Source organism: Pagrus major, chromosome 7, assembly GCF_040436345.1.
Source record: "Pagrus major chromosome 7, Pma_NU_1.0".
In the NCBI taxonomy this organism is placed as follows: domain Eukaryota; kingdom Metazoa; phylum Chordata; class Actinopteri; order Spariformes; family Sparidae; genus Pagrus; species Pagrus major.
Window position 1 is genome coordinate 8,821,052 of NC_133221.1, and position 15,101 is coordinate 8,836,152.

General features: G+C 38.7%; 2 protein-coding genes across 3 annotated transcripts in view; one reads left to right on the forward strand and one right to left on the reverse strand.

Annotated features, from left to right (window-relative positions):
- Positions 1 to 2,775: 2,775 nt before the first annotated feature.
- Positions 2,776 to 9,754, forward strand: LOC140999583 (complement component receptor 1-like protein). Its single transcript, XM_073470054.1, has 10 exons — positions 2,776 to 2,906; positions 3,027 to 3,239; positions 5,014 to 5,113; positions 5,195 to 5,268; positions 6,439 to 6,918; positions 7,823 to 7,919; positions 8,010 to 8,083; positions 8,174 to 8,350; positions 8,447 to 8,644; positions 9,484 to 9,754. The coding sequence occupies exons 1-10, from the start codon at positions 2,852 to 2,854 to the stop codon at positions 9,507 to 9,509; spliced, it is 1,494 nt and encodes a 497-aa protein (XP_073326155.1). The 5' UTR covers positions 2,776 to 2,851; the 3' UTR covers positions 9,510 to 9,754.
- scube3 (signal peptide, CUB domain, EGF-like 3) overlaps positions 9,744 to 15,101 on the reverse strand; it is an 88,051-nt gene continuing 82,693 nt past the window's right edge. For both annotated transcript variants that reach the window (XM_073470053.1, XM_073470052.1), the window contains 2 exons: positions 13,512 to 13,591; positions 9,744 to 13,212 (listed from right to left, as the gene is read on the reverse strand). In XM_073470053.1, coding sequence (XP_073326154.1) covers positions 13,060 to 13,212; positions 13,512 to 13,591 — 233 coding nt within the window. In that variant the 3' untranslated portion in view covers positions 9,744 to 13,059. The remainder of the gene's footprint in view (positions 13,213 to 13,511; positions 13,592 to 15,101) is intronic.

Below are 15,101 nucleotides of genomic sequence, written 5' to 3' on the forward strand. Positions count from 1 at the left end.
AGCTGCTATTTATCAAGGATACCATAAGTACAAAAGTGCTATGATGTAAGTGCTAAGGGTAAGAACATACAAGTGCATATAAATTTATTTATTTATTTATTTTTTGGGGTGGGGTTGGGAGGGAGTCATGCTATGCGGGGTCAAGGTGAAGTCTGATCAAGTGAGTCTTGAGTCCACCACTGGGGCCCCAGAACAGAGAAGAGTCGCGACTTCACTGAGCCGGTTTTGTTTGCTCTTAGCGATGGCGGTACCAGCCAGCCAGCTGATGTAGTAGAGCGAAGCACTCGCGCTGGGGCGTGTGGTCTGACCAGTGTTTGGAAGTAGATTGGTGCAGTTCCATTGACGGCTTTGATGGCCAGCACCATGGTCTTGAATCTGATGCGGCCGCAACAGGAAGCCAGTGGAGGTCACGGAGGAGGGGGGTGACATGGGAGAATTTGGGTAGATTGAAAACAAGGCACACTGCAGCGTTCTGGATACATTGCAACGGTTTAGTCGCAGAGGCTGGGAGTCCAGCCAAGAGCGAGTTGCAGTAGTCCAGGTGGGAAATGACCAGCGATTGGACCAGGAGTTGCGTTGTGTCCTTTGTGAGGAAAGACCGAATCCTGCAGATGTTGTAGAGGGCAAATCTGCAGGATCGGGCCACCGCGGTGGTGTTGGGGGAGCAGGATAGTCCGTCGTCAAGGATTACGCCCAGTTTCCTCGCAGTCGATGAAGGCGATACCATGACGTCCTTGACAGTGACCGACAGGTCCATGTGAAGGCAGTCTTTCCTCGGGATGAAGAAGAGTTCAGTTTTACTGAGGTTGAGCTTGAGATGATGTGCAGTTGTCCAAGCGGAGATGTCTGCCCGAGATGCGCGTGGCAACATGGGTATTGGAGGATAGGGGAAAGGAGAGGAACAGTTGGGTGTCGTCAGCATAACAGTGGTAAGAATTAACATCTGAAGACTTCATATAACACTAACATTTCTGGCCCCCAAACATGAAGCAATGCCTGCCTACGACCTCAAGACACCAAGAAGGGAAAAATAAAATATACATTTAAGTACCAAAGAAAAAGCAGCTACTACTTCAAAATGGTTGCTTACGTGTAGTGAATCCATTGTTTACACAATACTGTTACTAATACCACATATGCAGGTTTAGCTGCTAATATAGAAACTGGTGCAGAAGTTGAAGGTTATTTTTATATTGTGGTTTTGTCTGAAGTAAAGGGTCTGGCTGCCACTTCCACACTGCTGCTGACGAGTACAATCGCTGTGGCAGCAGTGACTCAAAATCATGTTGGCAAAGTGACTCTACAGGAAATCCAAGCAGCCTGTTGTGCGGATTAAAATAACTAGGGCGAAAAGTGGCTGAAAGAGCCTCGAGAGCCTCGTGCAGTTCCAGTGGACTAAAGTCTAAAGTGCTCTATGCTCAAACAGCTAAAGCTAACACACAGATAGCCTGCAATGAATCAAACCTTTATAAAGATTGTCGTGTTCAGTTTTAGTTGAAACTGTTTCAGAGAGGATTTGATTCAAACTAGGATCATTTTGGAGGATGTCATTTGTGGTTCTGTTGAACTGGATTGGGTCATACCGACAGGTGTGTCTAATGTTTAGTACCCTACTTGATGGAACAGTCGCCTCAATAGTGATCATACAGTTGAATCACCACCTGTCTGAAAACTCTTTCAACAAAAACTGAAGATCCATGATCCATGGTGTCGGTTATGGAGGACCGAAACTTCCAAAAATAAAGAAATAAAGAAATAAACAACTCAATAAATAAATTAAAATGCCATTAAATGTAGCAAATATGTCAAAAAGAGCCAAAAAGAAAACTGTTTTGAATTGCCTTCTGTATTTATTGATGTTTGTATTAATTTCCTTGTTATTTACTGTCCCATTTAATTTACCAATTTATTTATTCATAATTTTTAAATGTATTTATTTATTTGTGTATTTATTTCTACTGCTTTTTATTTTCCCTTCGCATTTTCCCCCTACTTATTTTCCCAAACTTATTTATTTGTGTTTTCATTTCACATTTCTCTATGAATTTCTGCCTCATCATGCTAATGAGGGGACTGTCCCTCATGAATACATTTTAAAAAATGAATAAATTAAAGGTGTTATTGATAATTCACCTTACACCACTGATTAAGACATTTTTAATCGATTAAATTCTTACACATGAAAGAGTAAATCGACTTCCAGCCACATCATCTGGGTGAGTTAGTTACATGTTTACATGGACTTGGATCAACATTTTGTAACATCATGTAAACATACTGATCATTCTGGGGACCTTATTTTCCTCTGAGAACAGCTTGGTTATTCAGTTATGGAAAAAATAGATATGTATGAGTTTGTATTAAACCTCATTAAAGGTGTTATTTGTAAGAAAAGTTAATTTTTGAGTTTCATTCCCCCAGTCGATGGCAGCCGACCCGTCCAACAATCCAAAAGTGGAATGAGACTCAAAAATCAACTTTTTCTTACAAACAGCACCTTTAATATTGTAAATATTAAACTTCTGAGGTTGAATTTCTTCTGTGTAGACTTCCAAAACTACATAGTGCCCCTTTAATGAATGGTGCTTTTAATTTGATTGCATAGTCATTTTATGTACTGTGTCGCTCATTGATTGGTTTTGGATTTTGTCAGTGTCAGTCTTCCATATGTGATAGTGGATTATCTGTGTGTGCTCTGTCTGCAGCATGTGTCCTGCTTGATTTCAGGTCTGTGCTGCCGCTGGGCTGCACCACACCTCCTCTATAAATTGCTCCATCTGATCCGCCTGTTGCCACTTTGTAATCTGCCTGTGAGGATTTGTTTACGCACGGAGACGCGCAGAGGACCAACATGAAGCACCTCGGGGGGAATATCCTGATTTTGTCGTTTGCTTTACTCGCTTCAGGTACAGTCAAGAAAACAAAATCCACTTTTTTCTTGTGTGTGTGTTTTGATATTTTAACTGATGGTGGCTGATTTTTTTTATTTATTTATTTTTTTTCTTTTTTCTTTTTTTCCAATACAGCGGCTCAAGCGGCTCAAGCGCCCAAGAAATGTGGCGCACCAGTCGTGTTCCCGCACACCAAGCTGGCCAGTAAATACAGCAGCAGGCAGCAGTTCAACAGCGGGGAGAAGGTTTATTATGACTGTGACGACGACTTCACCCCAGTATTCAGAAGCATCCGAGTGGTGCAGTGTCTTAATGGAGGCTGGACCAAACTGAATCTAAAGTGTGAAAGTAAGTTCTTAACTCGCGTGTTGGTAAAGAGAAGGTTAAATGTTGTTTTTCTTGCAGATGACTGATTTTTTTTTTTTGTGAGATACAAGCAGTTACTGTGATTTAAAGCTGCATGAGGCCCCCCGGTGGTCATGTGAGGACACCTACATGTGATTTTTAAAATGAGGTTAAAATTCAAGCACCAACAAAACTTTTCATTAAAATAAAAATGTGAAAATACTTTAGAATTAAAAAAAAAAGAAAGAAGGAAAGATGTGGATTTATTTATGCATCACTTCATTAAAGGGGTAGGTTGGCATTTTTCTCAAGCTTGGAACACTTTAATTGATTTTCAGTCATTAATAGTGCAAATAGACCAAAGTTTCAACATTACTGTGTCTTCATCCTGTCCCCTTTATTCCTATAAGAGCTGAGAGGCACCTAATTCTACTACTACTACTACTACTTTTTTCTATTTTAGTTCATTTTTAGTACGCTCTCATACTCATCTTACTTCTGTTGTTGTTCTATTAGGCACTGGTTTCTGCATTTTTACTCCTTAAACATGTTATATTTAGTAGATTTTGTATATTTAACTTTTATTCTCATAAAAAAAACTGCGCCCAGTGCGTGACCCCGACCGAGGAAACCCGCAGGCTGTTACTGTAATTTCTTTAGAACAATCTCTGGAACAACGAGTTCTTTCAGGATTAATAAAGTCTTATCGCATCTTATCTTAATACTGCTATACATTCATAAGAGTCTTTTGTTACTGTTATTGTTCCTTCTGGCCGTGAAGAGACTAAACTGTCTTAAAAAAAAAAAAAAATCCCTCATACTGCCTTTATGTTCACAGTCCTCAACTAACTTTCTGGTGTTTTGTTTGCTGGTGCTGATATTTTAGAGGAAATGGAGTAGTGTGTGTACGCGTATTCTGACAAAACCACAGTAAAACTACACAGGTGTGATAATTATAGGTTAACCAAATCTGCACAACAGCTATACCCCAATAGGAGGAGCTGTGTCCTTTTGAAGGAGAGCTAATAATAATAATAATAATAATAATAATGTAAAATAAAAAAGTAATCATAAGATTATAAAACATTACATAAAAAGCCAGATTGAAGGTCGATTTTTATTTTCCATTTTTAAACAAGATTGACTTCCAGCTCCTCTCAGATCCTCCAGACGGCTGCTCCAGCAGAATTTGTATTTTAATGATTTCACAAACTCTGTCGTGTTAACGTACCAGTCTGCGCCGTCACAGCAGGCTAATCCCTGACCCAATAACACCCAATCTAATTCATCTTGCACGACTGCTGCAGGTACTTGAAAGTACCTCTGTACAACTCCTATCAGTCGGCTCCAGTATGAAACTAATGCATCAAATCATTTTGACGTAGAATGAGACGAATCTTCTGTGATTGTAACGGCTGCTTGGGGTCAGACACAAGTAGAGAAAAACAGGCCGACCAGATGTTTGCCATCACGGGGTCTTCAACCTGACTCTTCCAGCAGAAGAACATTAAATTACATTGCTGAGCCTCACAGTTAAGCTTCAAACATTTTCCATTTTAGAAACTCCCCCCCCACATCAGATCCTTCTGGCAAATCTCACTCAGGTCGGCGAGTCAGCTTTGCTGCAGCTTACTGAATCCGAGCTGTTTGGCAACTTTGTAAAATAAAGAAGTCTCTGTCCTTTTTTCTTTTCTTTTTTTCACCCTGCAAATCACATTTCACCCCTGATTCATGTTCTGATTGGCCTTTTACTCTCTACGTATCTAATTTCTAACAGAGAGATCATGTGGCAATGCCGGGGAGCTGGCCAACGGACAGTTCAACTATGAAGGGGACTCACTCATCGGGGAGAAAGTTATTGCTGTATGCAATGACGGGTAAGTGGAAGCCTGACAGAAATCTTGTTTACAAGCCTCTGAATTTGTGTTTGACCACACAACATATCTCCATGTTGACAGATACACAGTGAAAGGACTCAACTATATGGTCTGCAAGAGGGCTGGCTGGAGTGGTGACGTCCCGATTTGTGAAGGTGAGCAGCAGAGCATCAGAGCTTCCTTACTCTGAAACTCACTCATGACGTTTGTGGTTGCTGCACCTTGAGAGTGGGCGGTGTTGAGTTAAGATTGAGTAACTGCTCTCTGAATGTGACGCACAATAACATTACTAGTTTAATCCCTTGAATATGATCTTCCGTCATACTTATAATGTTGTGAAAACAAAGATTTAGTCGTTCATGGTTAAGTCTGGGAAGCGCTGGGAAGTTCACCCCAAATTTTTGTAATTTATCTGCTCATCCCCATGCTGGTGGAAAGTCGGGTGAAGTTTCACAGTCCACAAAACATATCTGGAGCTGCACAGCAAAAAAAGCGTTGCAGTATCTCCTGAACAACTGAAGAAGATGGAGAAACATAAAATAAACAAAACAAAAAAGACATAAAATGGCTCCATACAGCTTGCCCAGTGTAATCCAAGACTCTGGAAGCGTCAGAGATCCCAAACAGATTTGAAAAGATGTTATTTACACCATTTATTTTAAAAGCTGAACTCTTCACTGTAGCTGCTAAGCTTAAAGCATTAGCAAGAAGTGGGTGTAAATAAACACGAGGCTTCAGATGTGTCTCACCTGTAAGTAGCGGAAAAAGCGACCATGAGGGAGACTGGTTAAGATCTTATATCTGTGGTCGAAATTCTTATATAGAAGTGAACAAATGAAAGATGAATCACAAAAAGGTTCTTTGTTTATTATTCACTTTTATTATACCACTTTATTGAAATTGCACAGAGTCGACCAATTTCAGCTGATAGGCCAGCCCCACACCAGGTCGCTCTGGGTGAGACTGACCATGAGTGTCAGAGAAAGTCATAGTTTGTAGCACACTCAGAGATACCTTGAGAAAGGGAGATTTCATAAAACAATATCCAGACGGCCTTGGATGATGTAGCCACAACAGCCGACAAGCATCCGTGGAGCACAGTGCGCCATTGTGTACAAACACTTTCCCATAAATCAGCGAGGTCATCAGAATGCATGTTAATAAACAGCTAGTGCACCAGAATCTCACCTGTGGCCTGTATCTGAGGTGTCCCGAGCTAAATGTACCGACTTGAAGATACTTTTCAATGCAGTGAATTTTTCATGTGCTACCAGTAAACCCAGAGGAAAGGATGGGCTGTTTAACATAATTTTAATCTCCTCCAGAGGGACGGCCCACCTGCTCCCCCCCTGCAGTGGCCAACTCTGCGAGCAGCCGTGGAGACGTTTCTGTCCACCAGGTGGGAGACAGCGTGACCTTCACCTGCAGTCAGGGTTTCCAGCTGGATGGAGCTCAGCAGATCACATGTGGTGCCGATGGCCAGTGGCAGCCTCAACCCCCTCGGTGCCTGCCTTCACCTGAAACAACTGCGTCCCCTGCTAGAACCCTGATACCTGCTAAACCTATGTTCCCTGCTAAACCTATTTTACCTGCTAGAGAAAGTGAGTTAGCAAGTGGATGTGGTGTGCCAGTTACCAGCAGCAACTCCCACGCCAGCCTGGCAGATAAATACATCCTGAAGACATCTTTCGGGTCCGGTGACCGAGTCCAGTACGTGTGTGAGGTCGGATACATTCAGGCAGGCGGCAGCAGGTATCGCACGTGTAGCAAAGGAAAGTGGACGCCGCTGTGGCTGAGATGTGAACGTAAGAACTTTTTATTTTAGCCTTTTTGTTTCAAGCTTTATAAACGTTTTTCTATAATGCTGAAGATCTTCCACCTGCATTCTATGATTCTTGAACATCCAACCGTCCGTGGCTGAAAGTTGTTGCTCTTTTTAAAGGATGATTCCAGCGTTTTTGCATGTTTCACTACTGTTAAACATTTTCCATATCATGCTTCAGTGAGTCAGCTTCTTTAATTGGTTGTTTTAAATGTTTGCAACCTTCAAGGCAACCAATTAATTTTCAGCTTAACCCAAGAACGCTTATTATATCAAGGCTTGAAATTGCTCACAGGGGATCTACCACAATGAGCAGTGAAAGTGAAACCTTCAAAATGCTTGTTTTGTCCAACCAACAGCATAAAAATCTCCTCAAAATCATTAAAATAGTTGAAGAAAAGTTGCCAGTTTTTTGTCAATCAACTAATCATATCAGCTGTAGTTGTAAATGCTGATGTGAAGTTCAGTTCATAACAAAACATTGTTTTTTTTAAGATCTTCATATGCTTTGTGTGCAAAAATGTCTATTTTTAGAGTAACCAGTAACTAATGTTGTCAAATGACGATATTTCCGTCTGAAATCTAGTGTAGTAGACAGTGGAATAAAAACATTCAAGCAAAGTACAAGTCCCTCAAATTTGTACTAAACAACAGCACTTGATTTAAATATACTTACTTACATTCCACCACTGCAAGTCTCAAGGAAATTTTCATACTGTGGCGAAAGAAACACAAATCACTGGTTCCCTGGAAAACGAGGGGGAGGTCCTGCTGAGAAGTTTTATTATATTGTCTTTGATGCGCCGCATGTAAATAAATATATTTTACAAGGTCATAATGAGCTGTTAAACTCTTAAACCTTCCTCCTCCTGTTTCATCCTCAAAAGGAAAGCCATGTGGCTCAGCAGGAGAGATCTTTAACGGCCGGTTTGAATACAGTGGAGTCGAGTTTGGAGACACTGCTAAGGCCGTCTGTGACGAGGGGTAAGGAAGTGCATACTTTGCCGTTTTTCCTGCATACTGTTTCTAAACTATGATTTTGAAAATGTGACTTGACAAACATCCTTTCATCAGGTATAATCTCGTGGGAAAGGCAACCAGAACCTGCATGACTAAAGGCTGGGACGGCCGCATTCCCGTCTGTGAAGGTGAAGTGAACTATCTTAGTATCATTCCTGAGGCCATCTTTAATTTCTTGTCCTCTTCAGCTGTGCCAACACTACTGTTATCTCTTCCAGCTGTGCAGTGCGGAGAGCCTCCACAAGTGATGAATGCAGATATGAGAGGCCCCCGGGAGCCGCCTTATGCATACAGGACTGTTGTCCGCTATCAGTGTCGTGCGGGAACCTTTAATGGATTAAGTGAGATTTGGTGTACCGAGGATGGGACATGGAGTTCTCCTCCTACATGCAAAGGTCCTTGACGCTATTAGTGACACGGCACTAAAAAAAAAAAAAGAACAACATTCCCTTTTGACTAGCTAGAATTAAAACCAATCCGTTTCCTTACAGAAATGACATGTCCACCTCCAAGAGTGCCCGGGGGCTCCTGGGCAGGAGCTCGGAATGAACCATATCAGTTCAGGGACACCATATCGATCGAGTGTGACCGGCCTTACAGAAGGGACGGCCCGAGAATGGTTACCTGTGGGAGGGATGGCCAGTGGTACCCTGGCCTCCCCAGATGTTTGGCTTTAAGCCCACGCACATGTAAGTAATCAATAGTTGTACAACCCCTGTTCCAAAAAGGTGGTGTGCTGTGTGAAATATAAATTAAAAGCCCTTTTTGAAGATGCCCCATTCATAGCCTATAGTCACATTGCGGCCATTTTCCTCTGATGTCACACTCGGGGTGGGAAGCTCAAATGTTGTACTGCCATGTTCCAGGTAGCAATTTGAAGCGTTTTTACCACTTGCTGATTGATTTAGCAACTGAAAATACAATGGATGGTGAAAGTGTGGAGGGACATCAGGCCATATTTCAGGGAAAAATGACACATTTCACAACCCTATTAGCATTAAACCATTAACATAACAGTTTAATTAAATCCAGTGTGCTTCACTTCCTGGCTTCAATAGACGTGTCCAAGCTGTCGGCTGATATTTTAGCATTAAATTTACATCTTTTATCGTGTAACACTATCAAACCATAACGTTAGCTAGACAATGGTTCAACGCGAACGTTAGCTGTTGTCGCACAGAAGCTAATGGATATTGAACACGGCAGCATGACCCAGCATTTGAGCTTCCCACCCCGAGCGTGACGTCACAGGAAAATAGCTGGCGTGTGAATATGCTTTATACCCAATCATGATACTATCACCCGTTTCAAAATTGACACATTAACCCTTTGTTTTTTTTCTTTAAACTTTCCAATTTAAGCAGACGTTTACAAAAAATATTTGTCAAAAGGATTAGTCGGTTATCATTCTGTTATTTATAGTTGGAACACACAGCATCACAAAAACTTTAGAATCGGGGTTGTATATTAACTTTTCAATATACAGTTTTACAACATTTTTTTAATAATTTACCACTTGTTATTTCAGCACATCGCATGAACAGGTGGCACTAATGGGCTCGCTGACATGTGAACCAACCAACCATATTCAAGCCAACCTGTCAAAAACCATTCACCAGCAGTCAGTGGAGGACGGATGGTCTCTAAAGCTAGCTACACAATGTCTTCCTGCTCAAAGAAATACTTATTCTTTTTTTTAAAGCCCCTTTAATACTGCACTAATAGTGATATATTTTCTTATTTGCTCAGAACATGTTTAAACTCATTATATAAAGACATTAAAATATGTTTGAAATGAAGCTGAAGTACAGTATGTTTATTTCGATAAGTGTTTTGGGCAGCAACAAGTACAAACTTGTCTCATTCACCTCCTGTACATAGTTTTTTTTTTGTTGTTTTTGTCTTTATTTTACAGTTGATAATGTTATGTGTATCATCTCTATAGACTAAAACGGTGAGTGAGCATTTCATGAACAAACAAAGCTACAAGAAAGATAAGAACACCAATTCCATTCATTTAAAAAGACAAATACAAAATCCAGACATTTCTTTACATGAGCAATAACAATTCAAGTGCAAATATCATTATCAACTCTATGATACATCATAGCAAACTCTCGTTAAAAGGCAACAATTCCAAAAAAAAAAAAAAAAAAACTTTAGCAGGTTGCAGGAAAGAAGCCGATTCTGGTCGGAGGGTGAATTTTGGGAGAATGAGCGCACATTGGCCGAATGAGAATGCCGGGATGCTTCCTGTTGGCATCGAGTACACAGATACTGGAGACTAGACGTACACAATCTGTGACTGAACTCGGGGTCGGCCCAGTAACACTCAAGTTTGACAATTTGGTTGAAATCCCTTTTGTATCATTCTAAAGTTTGGGTACTTGAAAATACCATTTAGTACATGATATGAAGTGTACCATCTCGTTTTTATTTACACGAGCGGGGACAAAACAAAGTCCCTGGAAAAAAAATCCTTAGATATCCGAGAGCAGGCAGAGACTCAACTGATGCTCTGCAGAGGGTTGAATATACACATTAAGGGTTTGGGATTATAATTGTACACATTTGAATGCAGTGGTGATATTTACTTTAAAGGAATAATCCCTAAATTTGGAGAAATACTTCTTCACTTTCTTGCAGAAAGTCATCATACGTTGTTTTTACATTTCAGTTTTTGTTCTGATTTAAACAAACAACATGTTAAAGTTCACCCAAAAATGAAAATTCAGTCATTATCTACTAATCCCAATACCGATGGAAAGTCGGGTGACGATTCGTAGTCCACAAAACATTTCTGGAGCTTTACAGCGAGACAGCGTTGCAGCATTCTCCAACAACTGCAGTCGATGGAGACTTGTTTTAAGAAAACAGAAAATGGCTTCATACAGCTCTTCCGAGCATTTCCATCCAAGTCTCCAGAAGCCCGCTGATCCCAAATTGATTTGAAAAGACGTTATTGACACCCTTGACATGCTGTGAAGCTCGTGCAACTACTTCTTACGGGGGTTTGCGCTCACGCTTTTAGCTTAGCAGCTACAGCAAAGTTTCCAACTCTAAAAACGGTGTAAAGAACTTCTTTTTAAATCCCAAATTGATCGGGTTTCAGAGACTTGGAACTTGGACTCGAAGCTCCAGAAATGTTTTGTGGACTACAAAACTTCACCAGACTCTCCATCAGCATGTTGGTTTATAGATAATGCCGAAATGTTCATTTCTTGGTGAACTTATCCTTTCATCATTAAGCTTTTGAGGCGCAAGTAGGCAGATTTTGTTACCTTTGAACAGAGACTGGCTAGCTGTATCCCCCGTTTCCAGTCTTTGTGCTAAGCTAAGCTAATCTTACAGTCTCATGGCTGTAGCTTATTTATTTTAAAGACATGAGCGGGATCAGTCTTCTCATATAACTCCCTGCAAGAAAGCAAATACATTTCCCAAAATGTTGAAGTATCCCCTTAACTTTTTGAAGGGAAATGTTTATTACATCACTTATTTTTACCCTGTTTTGGACACAAAGAATATTTTTTTCCACACCAAATCCTCAGTTTTTACTCAGACGTAATATTAACTTTTAGTATTTCTCTGAATAAGAGAAACCTCTTCTGCCCATAGTGACTGATAAATATTTCATACGAGTCTTAACAAGACTGCAGCCTACAACACATTTCACAAGCTTCGTTGGGGGTCACAACAGGGTGTGACCAAAATTTTAGGTGTGTTTTCATTCATTGCACTTTGTACTACAAAAGTAGGATGATGTGTTCTCAATTTAGTGCACAAAAACAAAGTGAGCCGCCCTTTTTTCAGGGCGGTCTTTGGAAGAGCTGGGCCAGGACAGAATGTGGGCGTTTGAAAATGGGCACTGGGCGTCTTTGGATTTGAGACGGGCGGGACATCAGGGGCAGAAAGGGCTTTAATTTTTTTTTTTTAATATAAGTTTGGGGAGGGCGGGGTGTCCTGCATAAGGAAAATTAGGATCAAAGAATTCAACCCTCGTCTAATTTATTTTCATTATTTACAAGATTGAAAATAAAAACACGATAAAACTGGTAGTCCACAGACAGGCAATGTGAGATTATCGACTTACGGTGTGTAAGAACAAAGTATTTCAGACGTGGAGCTTCCTTTTTGTTTTAAACCTAGAGACTATTAGTGTGTAGAGTACATCAGAAAGACAATATGAGATTGAAGAATTAAAGTGACCTTTTTAAAAGAAGCAGCAAACAATGTCCCTCAAAGACATTTCTCTCTATCTCTCTCTCTGAGACATGTTCCACTAGACATCACATTATCTCATTTCTGTGGCTCTCACAATTATTAGTTTGTTATTCATCTCCCAAATGTCCACTAAGTTCCTGGAATGATAAACCACCTTTTTTTTTTTGTATTTGCTTAAAAAAAAAAAAAAAAAGAGCAACAGAAATTATGTCAAGGATGGAAAACGTTGGTACAGTCTAGACAGACGGAACGAAACATAGATTAACTGTTTTAACAGCAAAACCCTTGGAAACTGCTCTAAGAGCGCAAATATGGTAAGGCTTTGAATGACGTGGTACGCAGCTGCGACTTGGATTTAACAACCGCTCCTCCTCGAGGACAGCACACAGACGCTGAAGATGGAACCAGGGGTTACACAACACTTACACAACAGTCATACAATGGTAGGAGTTGGTACACAGACAGCTCATTTAAGCAAATACAACAACAAGCTCTATCAAGCTCAAACCGCGCACACAAATCATTACTCCTATTGTCTGAAATGGGCTACTGTTTTTTTTTTGTGGTTTCATTGCACGACACAATAGAAACCAAACCCACTCACACACTCTACATCCCCACTAAATGCTCGAGCTCGGGACTGCAGACCTGTGCTGAATGGAGACTGACAAAAAACCTAAAACACAAGTTTTTCAGTATTTCTCAGGTCTGCATAGTGTTTATTGTCAAAGCCTATGGAAAATAAGAAAAGTTAAACATACTAGTATGTTTTTTTTTTTGTTTTTTTAAGTCCTGTGAGAGTTGCGGGTGTGATCTGTAAGGTGGAGGGGGATGTCGGAAGGGGGGGGGTCACGATCCAGTGCTTCAGCGGCTGTGTGACATTTTACTTGTAAGGTCGCAGGAAAGCGGAGACTTTGCTGCTTATGAGACGTATGAAGGAGCGAGGAAGCATCTCGTTGGACTCCCGAGTGGTGTACTTAAAGTAGTTGTTTGGGTGAGCCAGCACATCGAAAAGAGTCTTAATCAGTTTTTTATCCTGTAGGGGAGAACACACAGGTGTAAACACTACACATCAACACACAGTTTCATCATTAACAATGGCTTGAAGCTCTTACACAATGCTGGAAAACAAATTACTCACAACATGACGACAAACAATTCTTTTCATTATTAATGTACCGCCTGACTCATACTAATGTTTGTTAGTAACACTCTTTGTTTGGCCTAACGACACCTTTTAATGTGCAGCTTATTGCTTAATCGGATCACCTCTCCCAGGTGGTACCAACAGTAAATACAACCAGAAATAAACACGCAAAAAGAAAAAGTGCAAACCTTGAGGATTTCTTGATGGTTTTCTGACGCGTACAGTCTTCCATCTCGCACGATGTCCTCTACGAGCTGTTCGTAGTCCTCTGGATTCAGAAAAATAACAAAAGAAACAATTACTTGACATCACTTCATGCAGTGCAGAAAACAGGCCATTAGTATCCAAGAAAGCTGGTAAAATACTACGAATACAAACTAAGAAACTTTGACTTAGTTTATTATTATTATTATGGCTTTAGCAGCTCATTTTTCTGCCAGTAAAAGAAAAAAATAAGATGAAAACTAAACTTGATGAAAAAAATATTCCCATGGTTAGTCATTTAAAAGTCAAAATTCTGAGATAAAAAAGTCAAATTTATGAGAAAAAACAAATTACAATAAAAAGTAAAAAATTATGAGAGAAAAAAAGTAAAAATTATGAGAGAAAAAAATGTAATTTATGAGAGAAAAAAGTAAAAATTAGAGAAAACATGTCAAAATTATGAGAGAAAAAAGTCAAAAATATGAGAGAAAAAAGTTACAAATTATGAGAGAAAAAAGTAAAAATTACAAGAAAAAGTAAAAAATTATGAGAAAAAAATTTAATTTATGAGAGAAAAAAAAAAATTTATGAGAGAAAAAAATTTAATTTATGAGAGAAAAAAATTTAATTTATGAGAGGAAAAAGTAAAAATTATGAGAAAAAAGTTACAAATTATGAGAAAAAAGTAAAAATGAGAGAAAAAGTAAAAAATTCTGAGAGAAAAAAGTCAAAATTATGAGAGAAAAAAGTAAAAATTACAAGAAAAAGTAAAAAATGAGAAAAAAAATAATTTATGAGAAAAAAAATAATTTATGAGAGAAAAAAGTTACAAATTATGAGAAAAAAGTTAAAAAATTTATGAGAGAAAAAAGTTACAAATTATGAGAAAAAAGTAAAAATGAGAGAAAAAGTAAAAAAGTAAAAATGACAAGAAAAAGTAAAAAATTATGAGAAAAAAATTTAATTTGAGAGAAAAAAGTGACAAATTATGAGAAAAAGTAAAAATGAGAGAAAAAGTAAAAAAAGGAGAAAAAAGAACATGAGAGAAAAAATAGATAAAACATGTCAAATTTATGAGAAAAAAAATTAATTTATGAGAGAAAAAAGTAAAAATTATGAGAGAAAAAAAGTAAAAATTATGAGAGAAAAAGTCAAAAATATGAGAGAAAAAAGTCAAAAATTATGAAAAAAGTAAAAAATTGAGAAAAAAATTCTAATTTATGAGAGAAACAAGTCAAAATTATGAGAGAAAAAAGTGAAAAAATTATGAGAGAAAAAATTCTAATTTATGAGAGAAAAAAGTAAAAAATTATGAGAAAAAAGTAAAAAATTATGAGAGAAAAAAGTCAAAATTATGAGAGAAAAAAGTAAAAAATTATGAGAAAAAAGTAAAAAATTATGAGAGAAAAAAGTCAAAATTATGAGAAAAAGTAAAAAATTATGAGAGAAAAAAATTCTAATTTATGAGAGAAACAAGTCAAAATTATTTTAAAAAAGTAAACAATTATGAGAGAAAAAACTCAAAATTATGATAAAAAAGTTTCAGACTATTAAAGCAACAGATTCACTTCGAC